This window comes from Boleophthalmus pectinirostris, unplaced genomic scaffold (genome assembly GCF_026225935.1).
Source record: "Boleophthalmus pectinirostris isolate CB_2022bp ecotype Guang Dong unplaced genomic scaffold, ASM2622593v1 HiC_scaffold_13, whole genome shotgun sequence".
Classification (NCBI taxonomy): Eukaryota; Metazoa; Chordata; class Actinopteri; order Gobiiformes; family Gobiidae; genus Boleophthalmus; species Boleophthalmus pectinirostris.
Window position 1 is genome coordinate 19092485 of NW_026571036.1, and position 25694 is coordinate 19118178.

The 25694-nt window shown below is 37.3% G+C and overlaps 1 protein-coding gene across 1 annotated transcript; it reads left to right on the forward strand.

Moving 5' to 3' along the window:
• Window positions 1-784: 784 nt before the first annotated feature.
• On the forward strand, window positions 785-25694 carry si:dkey-71h2.2 (low density lipoprotein receptor adapter protein 1). Its single transcript, XM_055149604.1, has 10 exons — window positions 785-892; window positions 13393-13535; window positions 15673-15785; window positions 22309-22423; window positions 22687-22759; window positions 23206-23283; window positions 23770-23894; window positions 24253-24287; window positions 24996-25024; window positions 25654-25694. Exons 1-10 carry the CDS (start codon window positions 808-810, stop codon window positions 25692-25694), a joined length of 837 nt encoding a protein of 278 aa, XP_055005579.1. The 5' UTR covers window positions 785-807.

Below are 25694 nucleotides of genomic sequence, written 5' to 3' on the forward strand. Positions count from 1 at the left end.
TTATGGGAAAATCCGAACAGTTTAATCTTGTGTAGATAGAACACAGGTATTTAAATGCAAGACCTTTTAAAAGACACAACTGCACAAATAATGTTTGTAGCTAAACTTTTATTTTCCATACGTTTGGAAGAAGACGCAATTAAACTGCGATGACAACCAACGGCCAGTAGATGGAGCCAAGGTACCATAGCTGTGTAAAATTTGTTTGGTTTGATGATTGCGGTTTTGAAGAAACAAACTTCTAGCACAACTATAATGTATTTCCATATCAGCCAATTAGACAAAGCTTTTGTTGTAGCTAAATGATAAGCTGTAACTCATATCTTTCAAGGAAAAACAACAAAAAAAAACGTATATATATTTTTTATTTGATAGAAATTATTAGACTCCATTGAAGAGAAAAAGAATCAGTGCAACCATTTAAAATCTGACTTACAGGTATTCATTTAGGTCATAAAGTAAAACTAAAATTACGACCTACTGAATGCCTCTTGAGCCAGAACACTGCAGAATAAGCTCAGCCTATAGTGTTATTGGATAAGATCGCACCTAGAAAATGGATTACTTCAACAAGAAGCCCATCCTACGGGTGATAGGACACGCCCTTAGGTTTAGGAGCGATGCTGTGAGTACAGAGGACTGGGCTGCTCCCGCTCAGTTTCCTGCAGGATTGGACCGTGACAAACTGCAGCTCGTTACCACAGTGTACACTTATTTGGCGCATCCTCCACGCTGCACGCGACTGTCGGTGCTCGGGACTGGGCAAAGTGGAGAGAGAGCAGCGGAGGAGAGCACACACGCCCCGGGATGGACGCGCTCAAATCCGCCGGAAGAGCCATCATCAAGAGCCCTGGAGTTCCACGCCACACATGGGGAACTTCCAAACACGAAAGTGAGTCAAACCTTTGCAAATAACGTTTTATGAATTCAAAGTATTTTACATAGCAATGGCTTTTGGTATTAGGAGTTTTTGCTTAAAGCTAACGTCTGACTATATGACTTAGTATTATGCGAACAAATTAAGCATAATTAATGGCAACATGCCTTTCTATGCATATTTCTTAATTTTGGTAACAGACATTAAGTAGTACGTATGGTAACTTTTTGATTCATAGATTTATGCATCCTCACACTGGACAGTGCATTGTAGACTTACTCTAAGTTTCCATGGTAACCACATCGGCATCACTTGCCAGTCAGCCCATTAGACATAAGAGGAAATGAATCAGATTAGGTGTGTTTTGGTTTATAGCTAGATGTTAAGTAACTTGGTTATGATAACAGGAATATGAATACATATAGCCTACAATGCTACACTCACTTTGGAGTCTTTATTTAGGTCTATATTTATTGAATCTGTTCATATTCCTCTCTAACACCTTTAAACAGTGTGTTAAAGTGCCCGTTTGCACAGAGCAGGAGCTGTAGCTGGAGGCCTGTAAGTGAAGGGTCAGTGCAGTGGCCCTTGTCTCCATCAGTGCGCTGTGCTGCTGGGGCTGTGCTGTCTTATTGATGTGTGAAGTGCTGTCTGAATACCCGCTCTCTGGAGCCACACAGCCAATTACTACAACTCGCATTGACAAAAACGCGAGCATGCGGGTTCGGCCTCAGCCTGAATGTCTGCTCAATGAATAATGTGCCAGTGCCAATTGGAGGATTTTCATTAAAGGGCACTGATATGTTCTTGTTCATTATAAATAATTGAAATGTTTCTCTTTAAATAGTTACTGTAAAGTATTTCTGATAATGAGTTGTACTTCATTTGGATATTCAGCCCTTATGGAATTGAGTTGATTGACCATAGAAGCTCATATATAGTTACTATAGTTGTGGAGAAGTTTTTTTCTACATTGAAGATAAGGAAAGTTGACATTTCCTAACAGCATACTCTCCTGAAAGTTATTGTCTGTGTCACTTTTGAAACCGATGCGTTGCGCTTTCTCTCCTGCTTCTGATTTCAAAGTGAAAAGTGTTGACTGCCTCTCAGTGCAAGTTGTCAAAGGTGATTTGTGCTTGGAATGAACAGGATGGAAAAGGTAAGCAGATTGATGTTATATACAGTTTTTGATTAATAATTGTTTTGTCCAATAATTGTTAATAATTGTCTTTATCTAGCTATTAGCATAGTTTAATTTTACCATGGGGGCATCCTTCTGAAAAACATCAAAGGTATCAATACCAGTTCAGCTCTAGTACTTTTGAAATTGATTATTTAATATTATTTAGTAGTATTGATTTATATTTGGTGATTGAGCTACTGACAATCCTAAATTGTACACATTTAAAACACAACATGAATCAGAGTAAAGTTGTGTTGCAGAATACAGAGCCGACATGGACTTTTGGGTTATTTTAGTGATACACACACACAGACATGTTCTGTAATCCCTCGCCTCCCCCGTGCTCTGCCATTGTCGTCTGTTGGGGTCAAAGGCAGTGGATGGTACTGAGGAGCGCACAGCAGGCGTCCAGGGACCCAGCCTTCCCCTTGGATCCTGTCACCGCTCCACAGACCTCACACTTGCCCTTCGCGCCAAGGACACAGTCCACAGTGTACAATGTGCACCACTTTAAAATCAGGCTTTGGAACAGGCCCAGAAGCATAAGGATGCCTGTGACATGAACTGAATTGAAAATAGCAGAGTTGTTATTGCGCAGGTCCTTAGGTCCTCATAACAGTTTTAAGATCACTTCTGAAATCATCATGTCTGCTCCTCTTTTATCTCTCACCCTCATGGTCTCTGAAGTGAGGTCAGCCAGGATTTGATTCTCTTTTGCACCAGTGGACCTTCTGATATGACTTTAGAGTCACCTAGTTTGGGAAAAATAGTGAGGTAATCATGCATAGGCCAAATATAATTATAAATGTTGACCATTTCTGCCATTAGATGATAACATGATTTTTGTGAGTAGTGTTTTTGTTGTGCGAAGTGTCAATACTTTAGCCTCCCTCATGTGCACCCCCACTGACTAGAATCACTTTAGAGTGTGCATCTACCTGCCTGAAGGACAAAAAAAAAAGAAAAGTGGACTTCCACTGAACTTTCTTGAAAAATAAAAAGTATATGCCAAAATTTCTGAACTGACACATCTGCACTGACACTCATAGACTATTTATGAGACTTTAGCACTGCTATGTTGCATCACTTACTCCACCGCTCTCCTGTCTGACGCTAACTAACTGCTGTTTAAAGTGAGAATGTCAAAACATGGCCTCTCGTGTCTCACTGGAGGCGTGATCTGGAATGAGTGGTCTGCATTGACTTGCTGTTGTCGTTGTTAGTCGTGACAGCCACAGGCTTGTATCAGCGCTGACAGGGGCTTGACAGAGTGACATTCAGGAGGGGGCAGGGGGTATGGGTTAGCCCGGGACCCTCCAGGAGCAATTATCTCGAGATGGCTCGTTAAGACTCAGCCGCCCGTGAGTCACAGAGAAATGCATGCACATGAAGCAAGGCTTTGTGGGAATAGAGCAGATAATGACGGAGAGGGTGTCAGTCGTAGAGATGGAGCACTGGATCTCTTATGGGGGGATTCCTGAGTTCTTCCTCTGTTGATAGAGACGAGGAGGGGATGATAATTGGTGGTGTTGTGGATGTGTGTTGTGATGGGGAATTAAAGCACCTTTTGATATTGGCTTAATACTGGATTACTCTACTATAACCTTCAGTTAATTTGTGTATCCATTAAGCGATTATCATACTTCTGATGATATTTAGCACATGAGCACATGCTGAAGTGGCCGCTTGAAATAAACTAACAGTAATAAGGATCAGGCTTTTTGCATGAGGTGCAGGAAAGGTGAAATTAGCATAACTGAATATACATTATAACTGTGTACGAAAGGTACCATGATAGAAGGAGGCTTAGCTTATCACCAGGTATGATGCTGTTATCTTTTCAGGTTGTTATTTTCACATGTTATTATGTCTTTATTAATAGTTGGTGTCCATACAAACTGGAGCCAGCACAGGAAGTATGCCTTAGTATTGCCAAGTATTGTTAATGTTAGCAACAGCACCTCTGCATTTTATACACCCTTCACTGCAGCTGGGAGCCCTATGCAACTGTAGTGCAGCACTGCCTTGGGTACCCTGCTCTAGATCTTGAGCCAAGTTCATTGTCAAGAGGACCTAGCTGGTGGATTAACCCAGCATTTACAATATATGTGTACTTAGGCCTGTCACGATAACATTTTGAAGTACGATTGCTTAAGAAAATATCATTGATAAACAATAATCTTTAAACTAATTAATGCCACTGACACAATAATCCTAAAGTACTCTCCCAAGAAATTTTCTAAATGTATGATATTAAAAAAACACACACAGCCATAAAAAATTGGCAGAAAAAACACTTCAGTAGTTAGTTTGTATCTTAAATGAGTCACAGAAGTTACTTATTAGAATATAGAATATAACAAAAAGTCCCCACTAGTACAAAGAAAAAGGAGCCATGATAAATATTGACTCTCAAAAATTATTGTTCCACCTCACATGTATTGAACGATAACTCAATATAGTAATTATTGTGACAGGCCTAGACATACTAGGGCAAGGCAAATTTGACAGTCTATTACAGCCCCTTTAAGGTAATACTTCATTCAAACAAGAAACAATAACATTCGTATTGCTAGTAATTACTGTGCAGTTCTTTTGGTGGAGGATCTGCCATCTGCTTGTTTCCATGGGGCTATTATTGCCTCACCCGGAATGTCCCATGGTATGACTTTAAACATTTCCATCTACCATTTATCCATTATTGGTGTTTCTATTGCTCAAAAATACAATAATTCCTTCTGTGAATGGGGCGACTCTGAACAGATGTAATATAATTGCAGGTGGTGAACCCTCCACTACAAGTGTTATGGAGTGTACCTTTAAAGCGGATTTTCTTGCATTTTAGTTTACAAAAATTAAACCTAAAGATATAACCTTGACTAAGTGTATGCTTAGCTTATCTGCAGTCCGTTACACAGTGATTTCACAGGACAGACTTCTCATCTTTACTCTGCATAATTCACGCTCACATCCGATTCAGAGTGAGCAGAGATGTAGTGATAAAGTGCTGCTAATGAGTTTTCACGGTGCTGGGAAACCTTTCCATGTCCAATAGATTTAGTGTTTCAGAGATCAGCAGATGTCTCATGCACAAATCACAGGAAAGTTTGATGGATCCACCTTTAAGGTAAGATTTACTTTTAACTCTATGGGAAATGATACTTTCAAGTCAAATATGAAAGGAAACCAACTTGTTTATTTAATGGATGTCAAAGGATGTATGGTGCAGTGGTAGAGTATAATGTAATTTATATTTGGAGCCAGACCCTTATAGAAATCTGGGGGCTGATGATGATAGTGGGAGTTGGAAATGCCATTAGATAATCTATTGGGCAATATGTTTTATTTAAGTAGTAACATTGTTGGGGTTGGACTTGAGGTTAATGAATAGTGTAGATAATAAATGATTTATAGAATTTGTTCTGATGCCGAGACCTACAATGAAGGAAATGCCAATATCATATACTGCTAACACATTTTATTTAGGCTAAAGGTACACTGCGTAACTTATAGAACATGGAGATGCTATTGCTTTGCCAGTAAAGTTTCCCAGTAAGATATTAAACTTAAATTAGATGCATTTACTCAGTTATGGGTGTTTTTATTGCTCAAAAATACCATAAAACATGCATTCTGACTGTGAGTGGGGTCACCTTTTCACAGATCTCACCTGTAAATTGACCTGGTGGTGTCTCTTGCTTGTTTCTCTTGAAAAGTTTAATGCCATACTTTGGAATATTGATGGTAAAGCAATAGCATCTCCATGGAGACAAGTAACTAGTGGGCCCTCTACCAGAAAATTTACACAGTGCACTTTTGAGTTACATTTAACCTTTTGTGTAAAAATGTCATGTGCAAATTAACTAACTAACCTGAATAATACCCACAGTACAATCACTACAGAAAACCACTAAGTATTTGCATCCCAGACTGAATCAAGTAGCTTTTCTTACACCATTGCACAAATAATCCAGCTTGTTTCACTTTCACTTGTCTGTGCCTGTTACTGTTGGAGTGAGTGTATTTTCCTCTCTGTCACATTGATTTTAAAGCCTGAGTCTGGTGTTATTAAAGCTGCCCCACGTCATATTCTCTATTGATTTTGTCCATGGTACTTCTGGGAGCTGTGATATATGGCAGCTATATAACACATTTCATGGCTTATATGTTTTTGATATGCTATGCTACGCCATGCTACGGCATGGTTCAGTCTATGAACTGTTTACCAGAGCCATCCACAGATCTTAAGTTTTTGAACCTGTGTTGGCCTATAATGATCTTGGATGCTGTTTTCTGTATAGCTCTAAAGGGGATTTGACAACAGTAAGGGAGAAATAAGTTATGCAATTCCAGGAAATGTATAGGGTCTGTCTCTGGAGTGTTCACAGCTCTGCAGGCAAATATAATCTCCACCGTCTGGAATCAGGTGTACATTTTAATATCACAGTTGATATTGTGTTGCTTTTTTGTTATAAAATTGCTTGTGGTTTAAAGAGCTTCAGTAAATATAGTTTTAAAATGTTATGATATAGATAATACACTTTAGGAAAACTGGTCTGGTCTGACACTGAACGTCACATGGAGTTGAATCCATATATCATTTGTTCATTCGTTTTTCAATATAAAACTAAAAATAAGAAAACAAAAACGTAACTATTTTTTTTCACTATTTGTCTCCAAAACCAAAATGAAAAAATGGATAACGATTTGTTTTTTCTTTCTTTGCGTCATGATTTCGATTTCATCACAATTTATGTATTTTTCTATTGAGATAATTAATTATTTACTGTTTACCTGCTCACCCTATATTTCCAGTTTTGATCACTTTATTTAAAATAATAGAATTTGTTATGTCAACCCGATGACCCCCAAATATTTTATAGGGCAAATACAGCATATCTTATAATACAATAATACAGCCATTTCTATTTTTAGCTAACCACTTTGCTCAAGTGTATCATGCCTCAAATTCAATAATGCCTACAAACCCTGTTTGTGTTTGCCCTATCTAAGCTCTTCCATTGATTTGAGCAGGTCCAGGACAGGCCTAGTCCAGTGAGGTCAAGTATCCAGCGCTCAGACACACATCCATCACTGGGCTGGATGGCTCTAAGTGCTTCATCGCATTAAAGGGGATCCTGTGGGATGCCCTCATCCCTTACACAAGTCCAAACAACATCAGCATCTTTGGAAGGTGCCCTCAAAATGGGAAAGCAAATCATTACAGGAAAGTGTTGTCTTTCTATAGCTTTGCACTGAGATTCATGATGGTATTTTCACTCACCTTTTAGTACAAAGCTTTTTATCGCCTTACCCTTAAAGTTACACTGTGTAACTTTTCCTGTCCCTTGTCTATGGAGATGTTAAAGATTTGCCTAGAATGGTGTAGTATGGCAGTAATCTAATCCATCTCCGTGGATACAAGAAAGACTAAGCCAATGGACTGTTGTGATCTAGGGACAGACAAACTATTGAACATAGATGCTTTAGACCTGCCTCATTTGCACTGTTAGTTTAAGTGTGTGGTTTTATGCAAACCCACAGCGCTGAGTCATACTGTGAAAACAAGCAGGGACTGATAGCACTGCAAGTCACCTCTATTTTAGCACTCTATAATAAACTATTTCAGTGGTTCCCAAAAAATGCCAACCGTGTATTTTGAAGTGGAAAGTGAGTCAAATGTATGTGTGAAGAAAATATAGGCCGACTGCTTTTGTCATCATACTAAACATCAGCACAATGTTTACAATGGCTGCAGTCTTACCATTTCTTTGGATAATTCTAAACGACTAAGACTTTGCCATTCTCATAATTAATTATACACAATGGCTGGTGTTTTGCATAATAACTACAATATACACTAATTAGTATTCAGGATATAAGTCTATTTTACGATGCCTGATTACTTGCTATCTCTTTATACTGCTTCCATAGCTCCATGTTCTTATCAGTAAAAACCAGCTTATGCAAACATGAGGTAAAGGAAGTAAAGAAGACACATAGTTCACTTCAGAGCCATCCATTTCCACCACATAAATGAAAACATACTTTATTTACAGAAGGATTATAGGATAATTAGAGTGTATGGTAAATAAAGTATAACATAACATTAAACTGACTTCCACTGATTTGTTTACAATTAATAGTAATTTTAGGTCTATGTGACTTTAGTGACAAACATACATTACAGTGTGCAGGCAGCTGCCATTCAAAGGGTTCTACCTCCTATCAGTCCAGTTCAATGTTTTATTAAATATTATCGAGTATTGGCAAATTAATTATCTAGCACTTCAAAATTTATTGTTGTGACAGGTCTACAAGTAGGTGGTGGACCTTTTTAGGTAGACTTTTAGTAGACAGCCAACATGTTCTGGGTTTGATTTCCCAAATGACACCTCTGTATTCTTGGATATAGTATCTTGAATTGAATGGAGAGTGACAGACAAATGATGCACGTGTGATTGCCAATCATGAAACAAACCAGAGACTTGTCCCTTTAGGCTGCATGTCCTTTCATAACTCATGAATTATACTGTGATGTTATTACACAAACAATGTCTGTGTACTGTGAACATATAGCACCATAGACTTATCAACTCACAGTGTAAATCTTTTCATCCCAGATTTAATAGCATTAGAATGACAGGAATTTCAGGAATGTTATGCAAATTTTAAACATTACTGAGTCAGCTAATGTGTTTACCAAATATGTTTACATAATGTAGTAGTAAAGTTTTCTTTCTATCCACTTGTTTGTAAAAGTATCCAGGCCAGTGGGTGGTATTATATCACTACCATAGCTTCAGGTGGGTACTCAGGTTTATAATGTTTAACTTGAGTGGTCTGGTTGGCCCGTTTTTCAGCTTTAATCATTCTACTTCACACTTTAGGTGCTTTGTAGTTCCCTTTGAAGCTGGGCCAGGGCGTTCAGTAATAGAATTTGCAGGTACCGCCTCCTGCTGCCGGATGAGAGTGATGGAGCAGCAGCTGGTCGCTATAGCAACATGGGCTGTTTGATGCATTGACTTGTCAAGATTGTTTTCTGTGTTGTTTATAGAATTGTTTGTAATTTAATTGGGAATAAGTGCTGCTTAATGTGAGCTATTTAAAAAGTACTTACTGAGTGATTAATGTTTGGTTGGTCTTGTGTTTGGGAGAAATTGTGGTCTATCAGAAGTGGTGATGGATGGGTTGGAGAGAAGAACTAGATCTTGAAAGGAAGGGCCAGATTAACTCCCCTTAAGGCAGAGTCTGAGAGCCAACTAACCATACACCCCCACCCTCGCTGCAAACGCCCACTAGCTCCCTTCAATCTGCGCCCTATTTTCTCAGTCAAGGTGCTGTCCTACATTCAAAGTTCTGTTGCATGCGTGAAACAGTAAAGCCACATTCTTGGGGAGAAGTGTTTTGTTGTAATAAAAATGCTTCCTTTTTTTCTGGTATTTGCGTATGAAGATTTGCCATGTTGCAGTATGTTTTACCCAGATGCCACTGCTATATTTATTTTAGTTAATTTCGTTCCACATGCAGTTCCAAAATTACAAATGTCAATTCTCAAACTATTCCGCATTAAGTGCAACATTCAAATTAATCTCCAGAATTTTAGGGGCCCATCTTTGTTCTTGATTGGTCTGAGAAATGTATTGGTATAAATTTATATTAGGAAAACAATGAAATCATCTTTGTTTCCCACAATTCGAAAACTGCACCAAAACTATGAAAGAAATGCTGTTTTGCAAAGATATTCAGGAACAAGTATATGAATGAAAAAAATGTCAGACTGAACTTTATTTGTGTATTTTCAAAATAGTTTAGCAAAGCTCACAATAACACTCCATTCTATTGTTTGTGGCAGAACACATTTCGCCTGGTCCAATGCCTGTGCAAATGAACAGAAGGCCCATGTAGCAGAGGGAGACAGCTGGTGATCACTGCATGTCACTGAGGGGGGACCAGAGAGAGCAAATGCAGCCTTTTCTCTGCACTACAGTCAGCTCTTATGACTACCAGATGTTTGTGAAGCTATGTTAGTCTATAGATTCTTTTATCATTTATCTTGTGATTCATTTTAGTAGGGTATTTATGTGCGTGTGTGAAAGCATAATGTAATCAGGGTGCTTTCAGATGGAGTGGAGGTGTGAATCGTTGCCTGGCGTCTCTATATCGTCACATCATCAGAGCAGTGGGGCCCCTCTGCCTAATCCTGTCAGCGCTTTTTAAATGAAATCACCTGCTGCACTGCCTCCCCACACTGTACACAGGTGGGCTTTACAAGCATGGGTTTGACTGCAGCTGGCTATTTTCAGATTCATTTCATTTTATTATTTACTTTACCATTATTTACTATGCAGATTGTTAGGGTAAATAACTAGGCTTGGCTATTTTGTATAATCACTTCTATAGTCCATTGTTGTACCAAGGTCATTTGAAGATAATGGCTCACAGCTGTGAGACTCATAGATATATGTCAAGACAAATGCATGATATTCCAGTTTATCTAATGACAAACTAACTAAATAGGACAAAAACTACTGATAGGGATGATGTCATGACTTGTTAGCCAGTTAACACCCCGAATGGAGTCTGATTTGACTGTGCAACGTGTCAAGAGGCCTGGCTGGCCTGTGCACCGCTGAAGAAGTGCTAAGTCTAAACCATTGGGATGTAACAATAATCAAAATATTGTGATATCGTATCGTCAAAGTTTTCACAATAATATCGTGGACCATCACAATATATCAAATTACAAGTCTCTTTGCTTAAATTAAGAGTTATGGTGCAGCAATGGCTAAAAAAGACAGAGAGAACTACATATCCTTGATCCTTTGCTCCATTTCAGTGGAGACTACAAGAAGAAATAACATTTCTAAGCACCTTTAAATCTTAGTTCTTTGGGTTAAGTCTTGTCAAGGCATTTTAAGAGGAAAAATTAGCATATTAACAGTTTTGTTAGCCTCCACAAAATATTGCAATAAATATTGTACCGTTAGATGTATATTGTGAACTTATCGTACCAAGAGATTTGGATATTGTTACATCCCTAATAGTGAGCCTCCCCACCATTTCGTGAGCTTTCCCACAATATTGCAATAAATATCATACTGTGAGGTTCATACCTTGACAATATTGTATCGTGAAACTTGGATATCGTTACACCTCTACTAAACCATGGTAGCCTCCCACTTTAGTTTACGTATAAAAGTCGCTGTATAGGCGTAAACATTGAGCCTCTGCATGGGAATGTCGGCACAGACAGTATGGCTTTCTAATATTGGAATAAGTAAATTATCTGGACTTTATTTAGTTTCAAGTCTATTTTTTATCTAAGCAGAAACTAACGAGCACGAAAGGAAAAGGTTGTTTTCCTCAACAAGATCCATTTTAAACTAATCATTTTCAACATGGCAGACAGGAATGTGGCGGTGATGTCATGCACTCAGATGGAGTGCAGCTCGCTATTATTGTACACTGTAATATTCATATGAAAGAATCAAATGGAAAATCCTTAAATGGCCCATATTACAGTATTTTCTGATCTCTCTGATGCTAAAATGTCTGATGTTAAAATTAAGCATAAAAAACCTGGATTTGTGTTTTGTTTCATTCACACATATTTGAGTAGCCCTTTATTATTACTCTGTCTACATCTGTGCCACCTTGTAATCTCATTTGTGGTAGTTTTCAACATTTTAACATGGCTTAGCTCACATCCATCAGTTAAATATATTATACTAATCCTAATAGACAATAGTATTAAAAGTAATGTAACTTAGCCGGTAATTTCTTTATAGTATAATGCATTGTTCCTCTCCGCAGCTTATGTTCTTCTTAGTATGCTTCAGTATGCAAATCAGACATGCAGCCACATTTCTTACGCAACTGTCCTTTCTATCTTTGGACCCCAGCCGGACTCATTAAACATTTAGTGATTTCTTTTTAGGGACAAATCCATTGGAAACCCTGTAGCAAAAACATGGTTCTTCTTAATTATTAATCTAGTCAAGTCAAAACATGGACATTGCGTATTTGACCATGATTTGTTCCTCTTCACATTTACATATCTTAATACTTGCTCAACCAAACCTCATCTCTGACCTTTCTAATTAACAAGTGTGCTCCACAGGAATAAATGAAGTTTCTAATTGAATCTCAGAAGAACAATTAGGACAGTTTCTTTGCACAAACAAAACACAAGGCCCCGTCGTATGCCTATGACTCCACAGCACGCATCCACAGCCACATTTAATAACATCAAACGGCGTCTCTGGGTTTGAAGCAGGCCCCCGTCGTGTGATTGAAGATGGTTTAATAATTCAGGACTGTTGGAAGCTGTGTAAACGCTGTCAGGCTCTGTACAGCTGCATAGGACCTGCCAATAACAGATGGTCCGGTCCATAGAGGAAACCAGCGGAGGACTGGACTCTGACAGTTTGTGGCTTTTATCCTGTGTATTCACTTTCTTAAAGAGTGAATGTTGTGAGTGTTGCTTGTCAGTCTAAAGCTCTCAAATCAAGCCAACAATATCAGTGAGTACTTGACGAGAGGTACTCAGGTTTTGAATGGATATTAAGCTTTGAATACAGTAGAGGAAGGCTACGTGCTAATGGAAATCTCAACAGGATAAACCCCACTAAGAACAAAACACTTGACTCTTTTATTTTAGGCTAATCCTGATATCATGGGCACACTGTAGTTTGTGATGTTAATGTGAACTGAATGTTTGAGCTATAATCTTCTGTCTTTATTATAATATAGTAGAAGGTTATGATTTGAGTTAAAGTGACACATTTTCAGCAATCACTTCAACATTTGTTGTGTGCTGGCTGTGTTTTATACAGTAGATCTTTATCAAAGCTCTATCGTCATTCTCCAAGCTTTTGTTTTTGTCTCAAGTGCCTCTATTCATAGCCCTGTCTGCTTACTTGTTATGTTTTTATGCCAACTTTGTACTGCACAGAGCTTTGTAAACAACATGCTCGATATAGTTCCTGTGTTTTTATGGTGTCTTATTGTTTCTTTTTCTCCTATTAGTGAGTGCAGGCTGTTTGCCATACAGTGTAATAGCAAGATGCAATCTTTCATTCCCAGTTTCCTGGGCATGAAATGCTTGATGGTCTTCACAAGCCAGTCAATAACTGACTGCGTGTAACCCCGGACTGAGCAATATGGAAAAAATAAAAAAAATAAATTTCTTCTATTGATCAATCTCACGTTTTTTATAAAATTTTATGTTCATCTTTTCAACAACAAAATATGAATATAAACAAGCAAGTCAGAGTGGTTTAGCACAATAGAAATAAACATGTCTTTTTTTCTGTTTTTATGTGAGCAGAGCTGCCGGAGAACTGGACTGACACTAAAGAGACTCTCCTGGAGGGCATGGTGTTCAATGTGAAGTACCTGGGCATGACTCTTGTGGGACAGCCCAAAGGAGAGGACATGGCCTCTGCAGCCATACACAGGATCGTGGCCACAGTGAGTCAATAATATGCACTATATGGAGTTTCTTAAAATGTTTGTTGCATTATTCATATAACGATAAACTGGATAGTAGGTAGTCATAGGCACTTTGGAAGCATATTCAAGCATGTGGTTAAAATTTTGAATGCAAAGAGTGACAAGCTGAAGACATCAATTACACTGACTCTTTTTATAGACTGTCCCTTATGGATTTGAGTGAAATGCCACCCTCAAACTGCAATCTGCTCTATCTGGTGGATTTATTGGAAACTAGCAAATGTAAAAGATGCAATAACTATAACTTTTCTGAATGAGATGTTACCACTCCCACTATAAGTGTATTTTCAAAATCTATGTTGTTGTTTTTTTTTTTAGCAAAAAACCCAAACAAACGAAAACTCTTTTAAAGAGAAAACCTTTTTGTGTAATATGGGACCTTTAATTGAGTCAAAGCAAGGCAAAACACTAACATTTCTATGGGGACAAAAAGGTGGCAAACCTTCCAACATAAAAGTTACACACATCTTAAAAAAAATGTTAACATCAAGAGACGTTATTATTATGTATGCATGCAAAAAGTACAAAGCCCCATCAACATTGTTGCTCAAACAACTACGAAAGCTGAATTCCAATTATTACAAAAAGCATGCCAATATCCTTGAAAATGAAGTGAATAATATTACAGAGACTTTCCCTTATGGGTGGGTTAAGACAAGACCCAAGGACCAAGTGTTAGACAGCAGCTCCATGTGCTGTATCTGAATCTGACAGACTGTTTTTTTTTCTTTGCCTTGTGGCCTGACACAAATACAGCAGAGAACGTCATTATCACTATCACATAAATGAGCTGCCACAGTCTGTCTTCACATTGTCGAATACTATGTCACTTGTTTTAAGTGTGGCACATTTCACAGTTCTTCTCCAGGGCATTAAGGCAGCGTGCCGTCCTTGAAAAGTCCTAGTTTTCTCTTCTGTTTCAGTTCATTGTCAGCAATTCTACTACCATTTTATGTGATGATAGCATAAATGTACTAAAATACTATTTACTTTGCCCTACTTTTTAACAAAGTAACTCATTTTCAATACAATATGGTCTTTGTCAATGTTATATATTCCAGAAACCAGTGGCCACATGTTTTAAGTTTTTTTAAGACAAGCCTATACCTCACTTACAGTGCACAGCAATCAAAAAATAAGGGGCACAATTCATCTAATTTTAATTGCACATCAGGTTTCAGTCATTGCAAAATGTCAGTGATATACTTGGGTAACTTTAATTTGTCAATAAGTGTGTTTCAGACATTGTGATAAATGGCAAGGATTAAAAGTCTGTATGGTTTATCTTCAGGAAATTAATATTGAACGCCATATTATGGGATTGGAGACCGCTGGGAATTCCAGGTGCCACAGTGGGGCACCAGTGGCAAAACGTGGTGTATGCGTGAGTGATGGTGGTGGACGGAGGAGCTGATGGCACAGATTGGCCGCCTCGCTTCCGTCAGTCTGCCCCAGAGAAGCTGTTGTTACAGTAGTAGCTTACCACCACTGAGTGTTGAGAGAATGAATAATAAACTGTAAAGCGCTTTGGGTATCTTGAAAGCTGCTATATAAATGCAATGATTAATATTAACTTCACAAAATAAAATTGGATGGTAATTGTTGTCAATCTATATCGGAAAGAAAATGAAAATGAAAGTGATTATTTTTTGTCCTGTGGCCCAGTGTACTTTTGAGCTGAAAATAGCAAACCAGTACCTGGTAACACAGACAGGAGAGACTTAAAGCCACAGGAGTCCAAATACTGTTGAATTGCTGAAATCTTTCTTTCATTATCAGCTAATTGCATACTAAAGAGGTCAACAGGCGCTCCCACAGACCGCTAGCTCAGCACCACTATGGTATTAATGTGTTAGCGCAGATGGAGCAGAGCAGCAGGGGGACACGCTGCCTGCCAGATCCAACCTCATTCTGCCCACTGTCACTTTTCATAAATCCAACGCTTTTCTGGGACTCACTCACTGGTTGGTCCTTTTTGCTCAATAGCTACAGTCACAGTGAAGAAGACATCACCAGGGTTCAGTAGTCATGATTTTCTGCATTATTACTAAAGCTGGTATAAAGATTTATGTGAATTTGCATTTGATCTCCACAGGCCCGAGCCAGCGCCAAGAAGTTCAGAAAAGTGACTCTGACAGTTTCACCCAAAGGCATCATCATCACAGACACAGAGACCGCTGACCTCATAGAAAACGTCTCGATTTACAGGTAATTTTAAGATATTATTTTAGATAAGAAGGCATTTTAGACTGGTTTTCTACCTACCTAAGAGCAGACTTGTCACAATAACAAAATCTTGAAATGTGATATATTGCTGAAGAAAATATAGACAATAGTATTTTGAAATGAATTTCTACCACTGACACAATAAACAAAATCAGGATTATCTCATTTTTATCCTAAAAATATTATTTATGTACAATATTGTTAAAAAAAAGTATGACCAGCAATAACAGAATGAAACACTTGAGTAGTTAGTAGTATCTTCTACAGCTGAAATATAATTGTAGTACCGAAAAATAACTACACCTTTCCGATAAATTATTAAAAAGAAAAAGTACTCATGATAAATACTGGCCAAAAATATTTTCTATCTATCATTTATTAAACAATATATGCCCTATGCATTAGAGTAACACATTATAATTGCTGTGCTCTCTAAACCTCATTAATAAATTAACTCTGTAGATTAAGATATGACTGGGAAAACTAATCTTAGACTACATTGCTGATGAGGAAAAAAAACTACCGTATAATGGTCTTGTGTGTACAAAGATCTATACAGTCATCTTCAAACCTGATCAGTCCAGTTTGTTTATTCTTAGGTCTAATATTGGTTATTTTTGCTCAGTCTTTTGTGTTGGATCAATGTTGTTTCAAACCAATAACACAAAGGCAGTGAGGGATGCTGAGAAGCTGGCCTCTCCGCTTTGATAACCTTTCCCAGCAGCATCCCCATTGATTCAGTTGAACCAAAGGCACTGTAGCATGTTGTATGGGGTTGCTTTTTCTGCTGTGGAGATAGCCTCCTCCTGTAACATAGAGCTGGCTTTGTGTCATGGAGGCTCACAGTGTAAACATCATACAGCTGCCCCCTGATCGCACTATACACAGACTGGGGCAGGAGGTCCACTCTGCACCTTATCAGTGCTAACACTACAGGGTGAGGGAATCAGTGGTGCTTTTGAAGTCTTGTTTTCTATTAGGTCTGGTAGAATTTAACTACCATCAGATTTACAGTGTTTAAAAAAATACTGATGATCAAAACAACTTTATAAGCTTATCTATAGGTTTCAGAAGTTGCAGTTGACAATTTTAAACTTAATATTTCATCATCATTTCACATCTTCAAAATGTCACCTATAACAAGAAGCTGAAACCCTTGTGGATATTTTGTGAATTAGATAACTGTATATGCCTAAACTCTATATGTAAAACTCTGATCATTTGGTTCTGTTATATTTAATTTTATACTCTCCTTGTTTATAAATAATTCTCATACACACAACACTTACCTTTGAGGATTAATTTCCATAAACCGCTTTCATTTTATCTTTATTTTCTCACTGTTCGGCCTTTTAAAGTTGTTTATAACATTCAACTAAAAAGCATTTCCACTGGGGGTTGATTTATCCTCTTCATGATCCCTTCCCCCTTTTTAGACCACGCTTCTTGTCTTATTTTTTGTGCATAATCCAGTTATTGCCCACGAAACCAATTGAAGGGTGAAAGAAAGTTGTATGGATAAACTCAGGAGGTACACAATATTTCTACATATGGTTTGTGTATGTGTGTGTGTGTATGCAAATGTGTGTGTTTGTCAGGCTAATTGTGTATTCATACTAGGAGACAGGCGGTTTCCCTCGGGCAGAGCTTAGTGGGGGAGAAAGAACAAGAAAAAGAGACTTTGTGCATTAGAATTGGGACCCTCACATGCATGACCCAGCCCCTCCCCACAACACACACACACACGCACTCACGCGTGCAGGCACACACACATGCTCTCAAAGACAATGGGAAATGCAGTATCATCCAGGATCAGTGGCATTTACGTCGTCCCTGATCTTATCCAGCAGACTCCACACACCCCATAGCTGTTGACAGCGCATTAAATTTGCAGCATCACTTTAGATTATATTATAACATGGCCCCAGTTTCAGTTAAGTGTGCAGTAGCAGGACAATAATATAACATTATGGGTCTTTTTGTTATTGAAGGATTGAGTTTCCCCCCAGGCTGGATGAGTTTCCCCCATCAACCCAAAAAAAACATGCACCATAGTTAAAATCTGAGGTAGTCATTGCTACTCCTGACAGGCTGCCCTGGTGGAATTGAAGGATGGGTCAAATGCAGATCATCTTAATCCTAATTTAACTCCAGATCAAGCTCTGGTGATGGGTCCCCTTACCTGATACACAAGTCATCAAAAGTAAATAAACTGCATCTATGGAACATGGGGAATATAATATGATGGAAAATTATTAAGGATCAATTCGTCCTCCAGACATGTCATGGTGAGCATGTGGGGTGTGAGTCAAATCCATGTGACCTGTTTGGTTTGCGATGCCCCCTGGTCCTGACGTGTTACCCCAATGGCATTGAAATATGGGTCAAATGCAAAGGTCAAATTTCCCAACAAGCACAATGAAATGTATCTAAATCTTAACCTTAAGTGATGTTGGCACAATCCATCCACTTTCTGAGATGAGTGAAATATGAAATGTAAAGATGTAAAGAAATGTAAAGAAATGTAAAGATAAAAGGAATTACCAGGATGCAATTATTAAGATTATATATTGTAGCAAACGCAAAATTCTTACTCCTTGTGAGAGAAATTAACATAGCAACGGCTGATGACTCAACTTCCGAGCCACTGAGACATTGTGATATTTTTAAAGGTTATGTTTTAGCAGAGCATATTTAGCTTTTTAATATGCACTCATCGTTCTTCTTTGCACATAAATAATCAGGTCTAATTATTCCCAAAACACGCAGGTTGATCCTAATGTCTGCCAATGATCAGAGCATGCGGTGGATCCATCTGGCTTGGTTGTTGTCATTCACATTCTGTCAGGAGCTGTGAGGGCCTGAGCTGCATCTGAATCGCACAAATCAAACAGGTCACATTGGTTTGACTGACACCTCGCCTGTTCACCATGACAGGTTTGGGAGACGAATCGCTCCATAATATTTCTCCATCAACTAAATCAGATAACATTCATGCCACATAGATAAGTGTATTTCTTTTGATGACTTTTTGATGAATTGGGTGAGGCAAAACAACATTGCGTTTTATTGGTGTAGAAACCACACCGGCTTTTGAAGTGAATGTATATTAAAATATTTTCATGGCAGCCAGTAGATCAAAGTGATGCCCCCCTTTGGAGATGTGATGCTCACTGACAGCTCGCCTTGTGTTGTTCAGAGTCTGTCAGTTATTTGTATCAGATTTGTGCATCATTGGTGGAAAAAAAAAAGAAAAAGTACAACAGTAAAACATTTTTAGAACGCCGCTTGCGAGTTAGATTGATTTGTCAGTGTTTTGTGCAGAATGAATGCATAGATTGTCTTTGTCCCAACTCTGATAAATCCATGACCTTTACATTCTTATTGTTGTGTGTGTATTCTCCTTTGTCTCTTTGCCTGCTGCTTTTGCTAGTTTCCAAAAAGAATTGTTTGGAAAAAGACTTGCAGAGAAAGGAAGGCAATTTGCATCAACACAACACAAGACAATACAACACAAGACTACACTATTATATTCTCTTTAATACCTTTATTAATCCAATGTGTTTGTGGGAATGGTTTGGTTCTCAAACTGTGAGGAAAATTGGTGCAAATGTTTCTAAAAGCTTATATATGTTCTAGTATCGCTCTGTGCCCGCTTCTATGTTTAGACTAATATATTTTCAATGTCTAGATGACCATTCTCAATTTTTAATCTTGCTTTACTTAAAAAAAAGCTAATTTATATATCTACTGATTTTGTCTTTTAAGTCACATGCACATATAAGAAATTATTGTTGTTATTGTTACTTTTTGAAAGGACTGGGCAATATTGACTAATCAGATTTTTTTGTTCTTATCAATAAATAAAAATCTGAAAATAAATATGGAATATATATACAACATATGAATGCTGAAATTTTTACTGTGACCTATAAATCTTTACAATTCTTGTGAAATATGCTGATGAGACCATTATTTCTCCAGTGTCTCGATCCTGTTTTCCACACATAAATAGGTCATGTCTTTTAACTTTCCCTCTGCTTCTTTTGGTGCAATTAAAGTCCAAATATAAGTCCAAACTGGGGAGATGCTCATACGAGGCAGAGAGGCGTCTGGGGCTTTGCAATGTGGGTCAATCATCAGTGGAACGCAGCAATAAACAATGTACAGTTCAAAACAAGCAGACTTAATAACACCATTACACTGTGTCGGAGAGGTAACAGTGAGAGCTGTGTGTCTCATATAGAGAAAACGCGTGTAAAATTCACTATGATCTGAGCTGAGATTAAATGGAAAGAAATTTGCCTTACTTGCTTTAAATATATTCCAATATTATAAACAACATGACAGACAAATGTTTTGTAACTATAGATTGGCTTTGTAAAAATACAAGTTTGAACCTATATTTTGGAAGCTGATATCCGATCCAACTAAATTTTCATTATTGGAGCCAATATTCGATAACAGTGTCGTATCAGTGCCTCAGTAAGATATGTAATATCAACAGAAATCCTGCAAAAAGAGCTGAATAAAATAAAGTATATTTTTCTGTTTGGATTTGATAGTATTCAAGTTAGTCTGTAGTTTGTTATTTGTTGATTTAAGTATGCCAAATGTTTTTCTTTCTTCGTTGTACTGTATTCTTATTAACAAGTTACCTTGTTAATAAACAATTTAATCAAAAGACTTGTAGCGTGTGTCCAGTGTTGGTGGAAATATAATTTCCTGTAACAGCATTTTGCAGTTTTTGAGGTGACACATGAAAGAAGCAGTGTGAATTTTAGCTGGTTAAACAAAATGCTCACATCATCATTTACAGACGAGACATCAGCAGTGTTCAGAGGGAATTTAGCTTATGCTGCAAGAAAAAAAACTATCAAATCCCAGTAGCTATAGGTTTGTCCTTTGTAGGTTTGCTCTTGTTAGGTCAAAAAATGTGACATAATTACTAATATCTGCATGAATGTTTGTTTATGATATTAATGTATAGTTAAAATAGGTATACCTGAATCTTAGATTGTTGTTTAGATTACATAAAAATGACCTGTAACTGCAACAAAACCAAATGAAACTACATACACAAAGCTAACTGGGTATGATAATCTTATTACCGGTAAGTTTATTTGCCATTTGTACTTAAAAAATGCATGATGAGACATTAAAAGCAACCACATGAACAAACAACAGACAGTTATTACAGACAATATATGACACTGTGAAATAAACCAGCTACTAAGATTAAGTGGCCATAATATTAAAGTGTTACATCAAAGTTCAAAGTACATTGTCCATGTGTTACTTGGGGTTGTCTCCATTATTTTAGATAGCTTTAATGCCATTCTGTGGAACATCTTCATGGAGACAAGCAGGTTCCTCCACCAGAAAAGTTACATTATTCACTTTTAAATAGAAAGTGAAAATGAAACATACTGACATTATATCATTGTCTCATATTTCCACTAAACTAAGTAAAAAATATAATTCAATACAGAATAATCCGGAATAGTCCAAACATTAAAAGTGACGATGCTACAGATTAAGAGTCTTAAAGTAAACCCTCTCCACCAAACTTTGATGAAAGCTTGACTCATACTTTGCATGTTGCTGCTCCTCATTAATCTCACTTAACTCCAGTAGCTTCAGCTGTGAGTCTTCATCGGCAAAATATTCATGAAGTCTCTTCCTCCATCCTCCACTGATTACCTCCTCTATGCAGATGACAAAGAAAAAACCAAGAACTTCTTCACTCTGTAGATTTGTATATTTCATCTGTTTTATAGTCCATATTTGCTTGTTTGTAGCACTTATTAAGGTGGGCAGATTACTGAGATATGAATTTGGTAAATGTACATTTTAGAGGATACTGATGTCAATTAAATTTTATATTTTTAGAAGATAATAATGCATTTGAAATCTTGCATTTATGGTTATTAGTGGTTATTTTAAGGATAACTGTTACTGATGAAATGTTGTTGTTGGAGTTGGTCTAATGTAAAAAGTTTCTTTGATTTATTTTGTACCTGCTCAAGGACTGCAGATGGAAAGTAGCTTGTAGCTAAATCTGGTACAGGGCATCTTTTTTTCTCTGCGATTAATGTGTACTGTCCTTGTTTTAAATAAATAAATAAAATAAATGACAAGAGATGCAGAATTTCATTAAAAAAAATTAAGATGGAAAATGTGATATTTCTGCACTTTTGTTAGTTTGATAGCTTATTTTCTTCAGTCAAATAATAATCATTAATCATGTTACAGTGATTCATGAATAACACAAAAATAACTCAGGAATAACACAAAAATAATGTTGAACACTTATTCTACGGACTGAAGCGTTTTAGGCACATTTTAAGAATTTTAAGACATATTATAGTACTTTTCTGTTGGATTGACATAATATCATCTGAATATCATCGCTGAGCATTGCTGGGATACAACCAAAAAATAGTAGTAGTTTTTCCTCAGTATCTGTCCTCAATATAACTGTCTTTGTGTGTTGTCTTTGCAGAATCTCCTACTGCACAGCCGATAAAACTCAGGACAAAGTGTTTGCTTATGTGTCCCAGAGTCAATTCAATGAAACCCTGGAGTGCCACGCCTTCCTCTGCCAAAAGAGAAAGATTGTGAGTAAATGTACCTATGTTTATTTTACAGGACATTGTAATATATCTTATTATTTATGATGTAGCTCCATATTGCACTAGTAATATTTTAAGTGGTGTTGGGCTCCATCTAGTGGTTGAAGCTGGGAAAGATCAATACAGCAGCCTTGAAAGTGCTGATAATTTGGAAAAAAAAATGTTATTTAGTGCAGCAAGGATATATATATATTTAATTGTTAAATAATGTGATTAATATGCTAATATTCTTAAATTTTTCCTTATAGGCCCAAGCAGTGACATTAACAGTGGCCCAGGCTTTCAAAGTAGCCCTTGATCTCTGGGAAATCGCTCAGGAAGGTAAGCTCAAGAACTTTCCTGCTACTTACCTATAATTTAATGCCTTAAATAGTATAATTAATGGCTAAAGTACTGTGAGCTGACAGGTAATCTTCTGAGAAGGCTGACTTCAGTTCAGAAATGCTTTAAAATACTAGGTCAGCCATTATTTGAACACTCCTGTTCTTTTCTAGAGGGTCATCTGCTGATTTTGCACTGAAATTCTTTTCCTGAGCCAGGCCATGTACAGTGTAAAACTAATGATTTATGAAATGCAACACTATTTGCCATCAGTACCTGCATAGTTATTTGCACTTCTGTCACAGTGTGGAATTTTCAAAATATAATTTTTTAGACCTATAACAACATTAAAATTTTATTTTTACTCATCTGTACTCTAATAATTAAACTGAAAACTGTTGCTCAGATGTGACTTGTTTACGCTTGTTTTTTTTTTTTTTTTACAGACAAAAACAAGAAGTCGGGGTCATGCCCATGTTCATGTTCAGGCAGTAACAGTCAGACTGAGACGAGTGCTGCAGAAGGTAAGTGTCTCTGAATGTCAATGAGACAACAAGGCACCATTTTTATTTAACGATGTGCGGGCTTCAATTTACAGTGTCATGATTAAGGCTGTAAACTCCCCTTTATATCAATCATGGCTCTGTTAGAGGACAAATAACTTCACACCAATGGGCTCATTTGTCCTGGAGGAAGGAGAGCTAGAGCTGCTTCTAACGGCGCTGACATTTATAGGTCAAAATGTTTTGTCCCAATAAGGTCACTTTGGGCAAAGTGAGATCTAATCAGGCTCAGTGTGCTCCTATCTAATGGCAAACTTCTTTCAATTAAAAGTGCCCAGTTCCTGAAGAAGCAGTCTGTGAACCAAAAATGAAAGATGGACTCGCTTTTCAGACTATACTGCCTCAGTAAAGAAAAGGGTCTTCAGACACTGAAAGAAGTCTCTATTATTTAAAATATATTTAAACTAAATATCTTGTCCATTTCTTTTCTGTCTTTCCCAAAAACAGAGGTACAACATAAGCCAGTGCAGACAGAAGAGAAGGTGCGGAGACCCTTCCTAGCTGCTTTACTCCACTCTCCTTTACCCCGCAGTAACCCCACACGCAGAAGACCCATCAAACATGACTCATGGGTAAATAATACAAGCAACTACCATTTACAATTATGAGCATATTTTGTATTTTCTTGTGTGTATGAACTAGGCATTTTGTGTTACTGCTCATTTTTATGCAGTGGCAAGTTGACCAATCCCATATGACATAAATAAACAGAACACTAGATGGCAGTATAACTGTAAGCTCAGAAGGGGACTTCTCTTCTTACCCTGTCATGAATTGTACACAGTTATTTATGCACTGTGTACATACTAAAATAGCAACTATCCATACCCAGAAAACACTCTTGTGCCATTATTGAACATTACAATGATTGTGTATCAAGGGAAACAAGGAGAAACGAGCTGGCATTGATGGATATTGTTTTGTTGACAGGATGTGGACGATGGTCTGGAGGATGCATTCTCAAGGTAACGTTTCTTTGTACAGGGCTACTGTGTACACAGAGGTGTTATTGTGCTGCACCAAGAGAATTGATTGGAACATATTGCATCTTGTTATATATACTTGTTTTTCCTACAAGAAAGACAATACTATGTATATCACAGTCACCAGAGAGGCAATCATCTCTTTATATTGCCATTGGCAATATACATTGCCATTTAATCCAATAGAATTACTGACAATATATACAGGACCTGGCTTGTCTGAGACATTGTGCATGCTCTTTAACAATCCTGTAAACTGTAAAATGATGACATTAAATTATGACATAGTGTTGACACAGCATAGCCTACTATTTAATCCACAAATTGCACAGTGAATGTGTTAGCTGCCTTTTGTCTTAAAATGTATAATATGCAGTAAATTAACTTTAATTAACTTTCATTAACATTACAATGCCTGTAGGGGTCAGTAGCACTCCTTGAAATGTACAGTGCTTCATGGTGGTTGAGTTATTTGGATTTCTGTGTCATAGAAATTAAAGATAAAACTATGTGATAGTCAGAAACAAAACTGCATGTGGGAACCAAGAGTGTTCAAGCTTAGGATCTGAGTAAAAGATTTGAGAGCACATGGTCATCTTCGAATCCAGAGATATTTTTTACCTGTGTGTTGACTTGGCAGCACTTAACCTTTCGTCCGGAGTCACATGGTCTTGTCTGTCTCACATGCAGCAACATGGAGGTGGAGGACATGGATACTGGTGAGTAATAGCAGTGTTTTATGTGACAACCACTGTTTACTTTGAGATGTTACAAGAAAACCAAACATGAATCATTCACTGTGCTTCCTCCTTCACCCTGCTCATAAAACATGAATTCATGGTATGGTGTGCACAAAAGCTAGTTTATGTAATTTCTTGACATAGTAACAGAAAAGGCAGTTAAGCTAAACAAGGTCTTTGTTTTACACCTTACCATATTTATGCAGTTGTGCAAATTAACCTGTTTCTGTAAGCATACATTTCATTAAACAGGTTTTATCTTGTCAGTTTTATTATGTAATATTAAAGATTCAGTGACACTGAATTCAGAGTGTAATTACACTGCATCAGTTTTATTGCAACTATAATTATTACACTTGAATTAGCCTTAATAAACCATGCAAAAGACTAATTCACAATGAACAAATACTTTTTTTAATAATGATCCAGGGTTAGTAACGTCTTAATTAAAGGGTTTATGATTTAGAGTCATGGTATTCATTTATTTTGTTCTTGTTTTATTAAGGCCATTACAAGTGTAGTTATTATAAAGAATTATCTTTGTTTATTGCTCATTTGTAATATATAGAGTCATAGTTATGAACATACCCACTCTCTTCTCTTCTTAGACTGCCCGAGTCCAAACCCCACCCTGACGATGCAGCTTTGA

Excerpts from the sequence above, each read along its gene's own strand:
- si:dkey-71h2.2 (XM_055149604.1), top strand. The coding sequence starts at position 808 with ATGGACGCGCTCAAATCCGCCGGAAGAGCCATCATCAAGAGCCCTGGA. Across the intron at positions 15,786-22,308 it reads GAAAACGTCTCGATTTACAG|AATCTCCTACTGCACAGCCG; the intron begins GTAATTTTAAGA and ends TTGTCTTTGCAG. Across the intron at positions 24,288-24,995 it reads CTGGAGGATGCATTCTCAAG|CAACATGGAGGTGGAGGACA; the intron begins GTAACGTTTCTT and ends TCTCACATGCAG.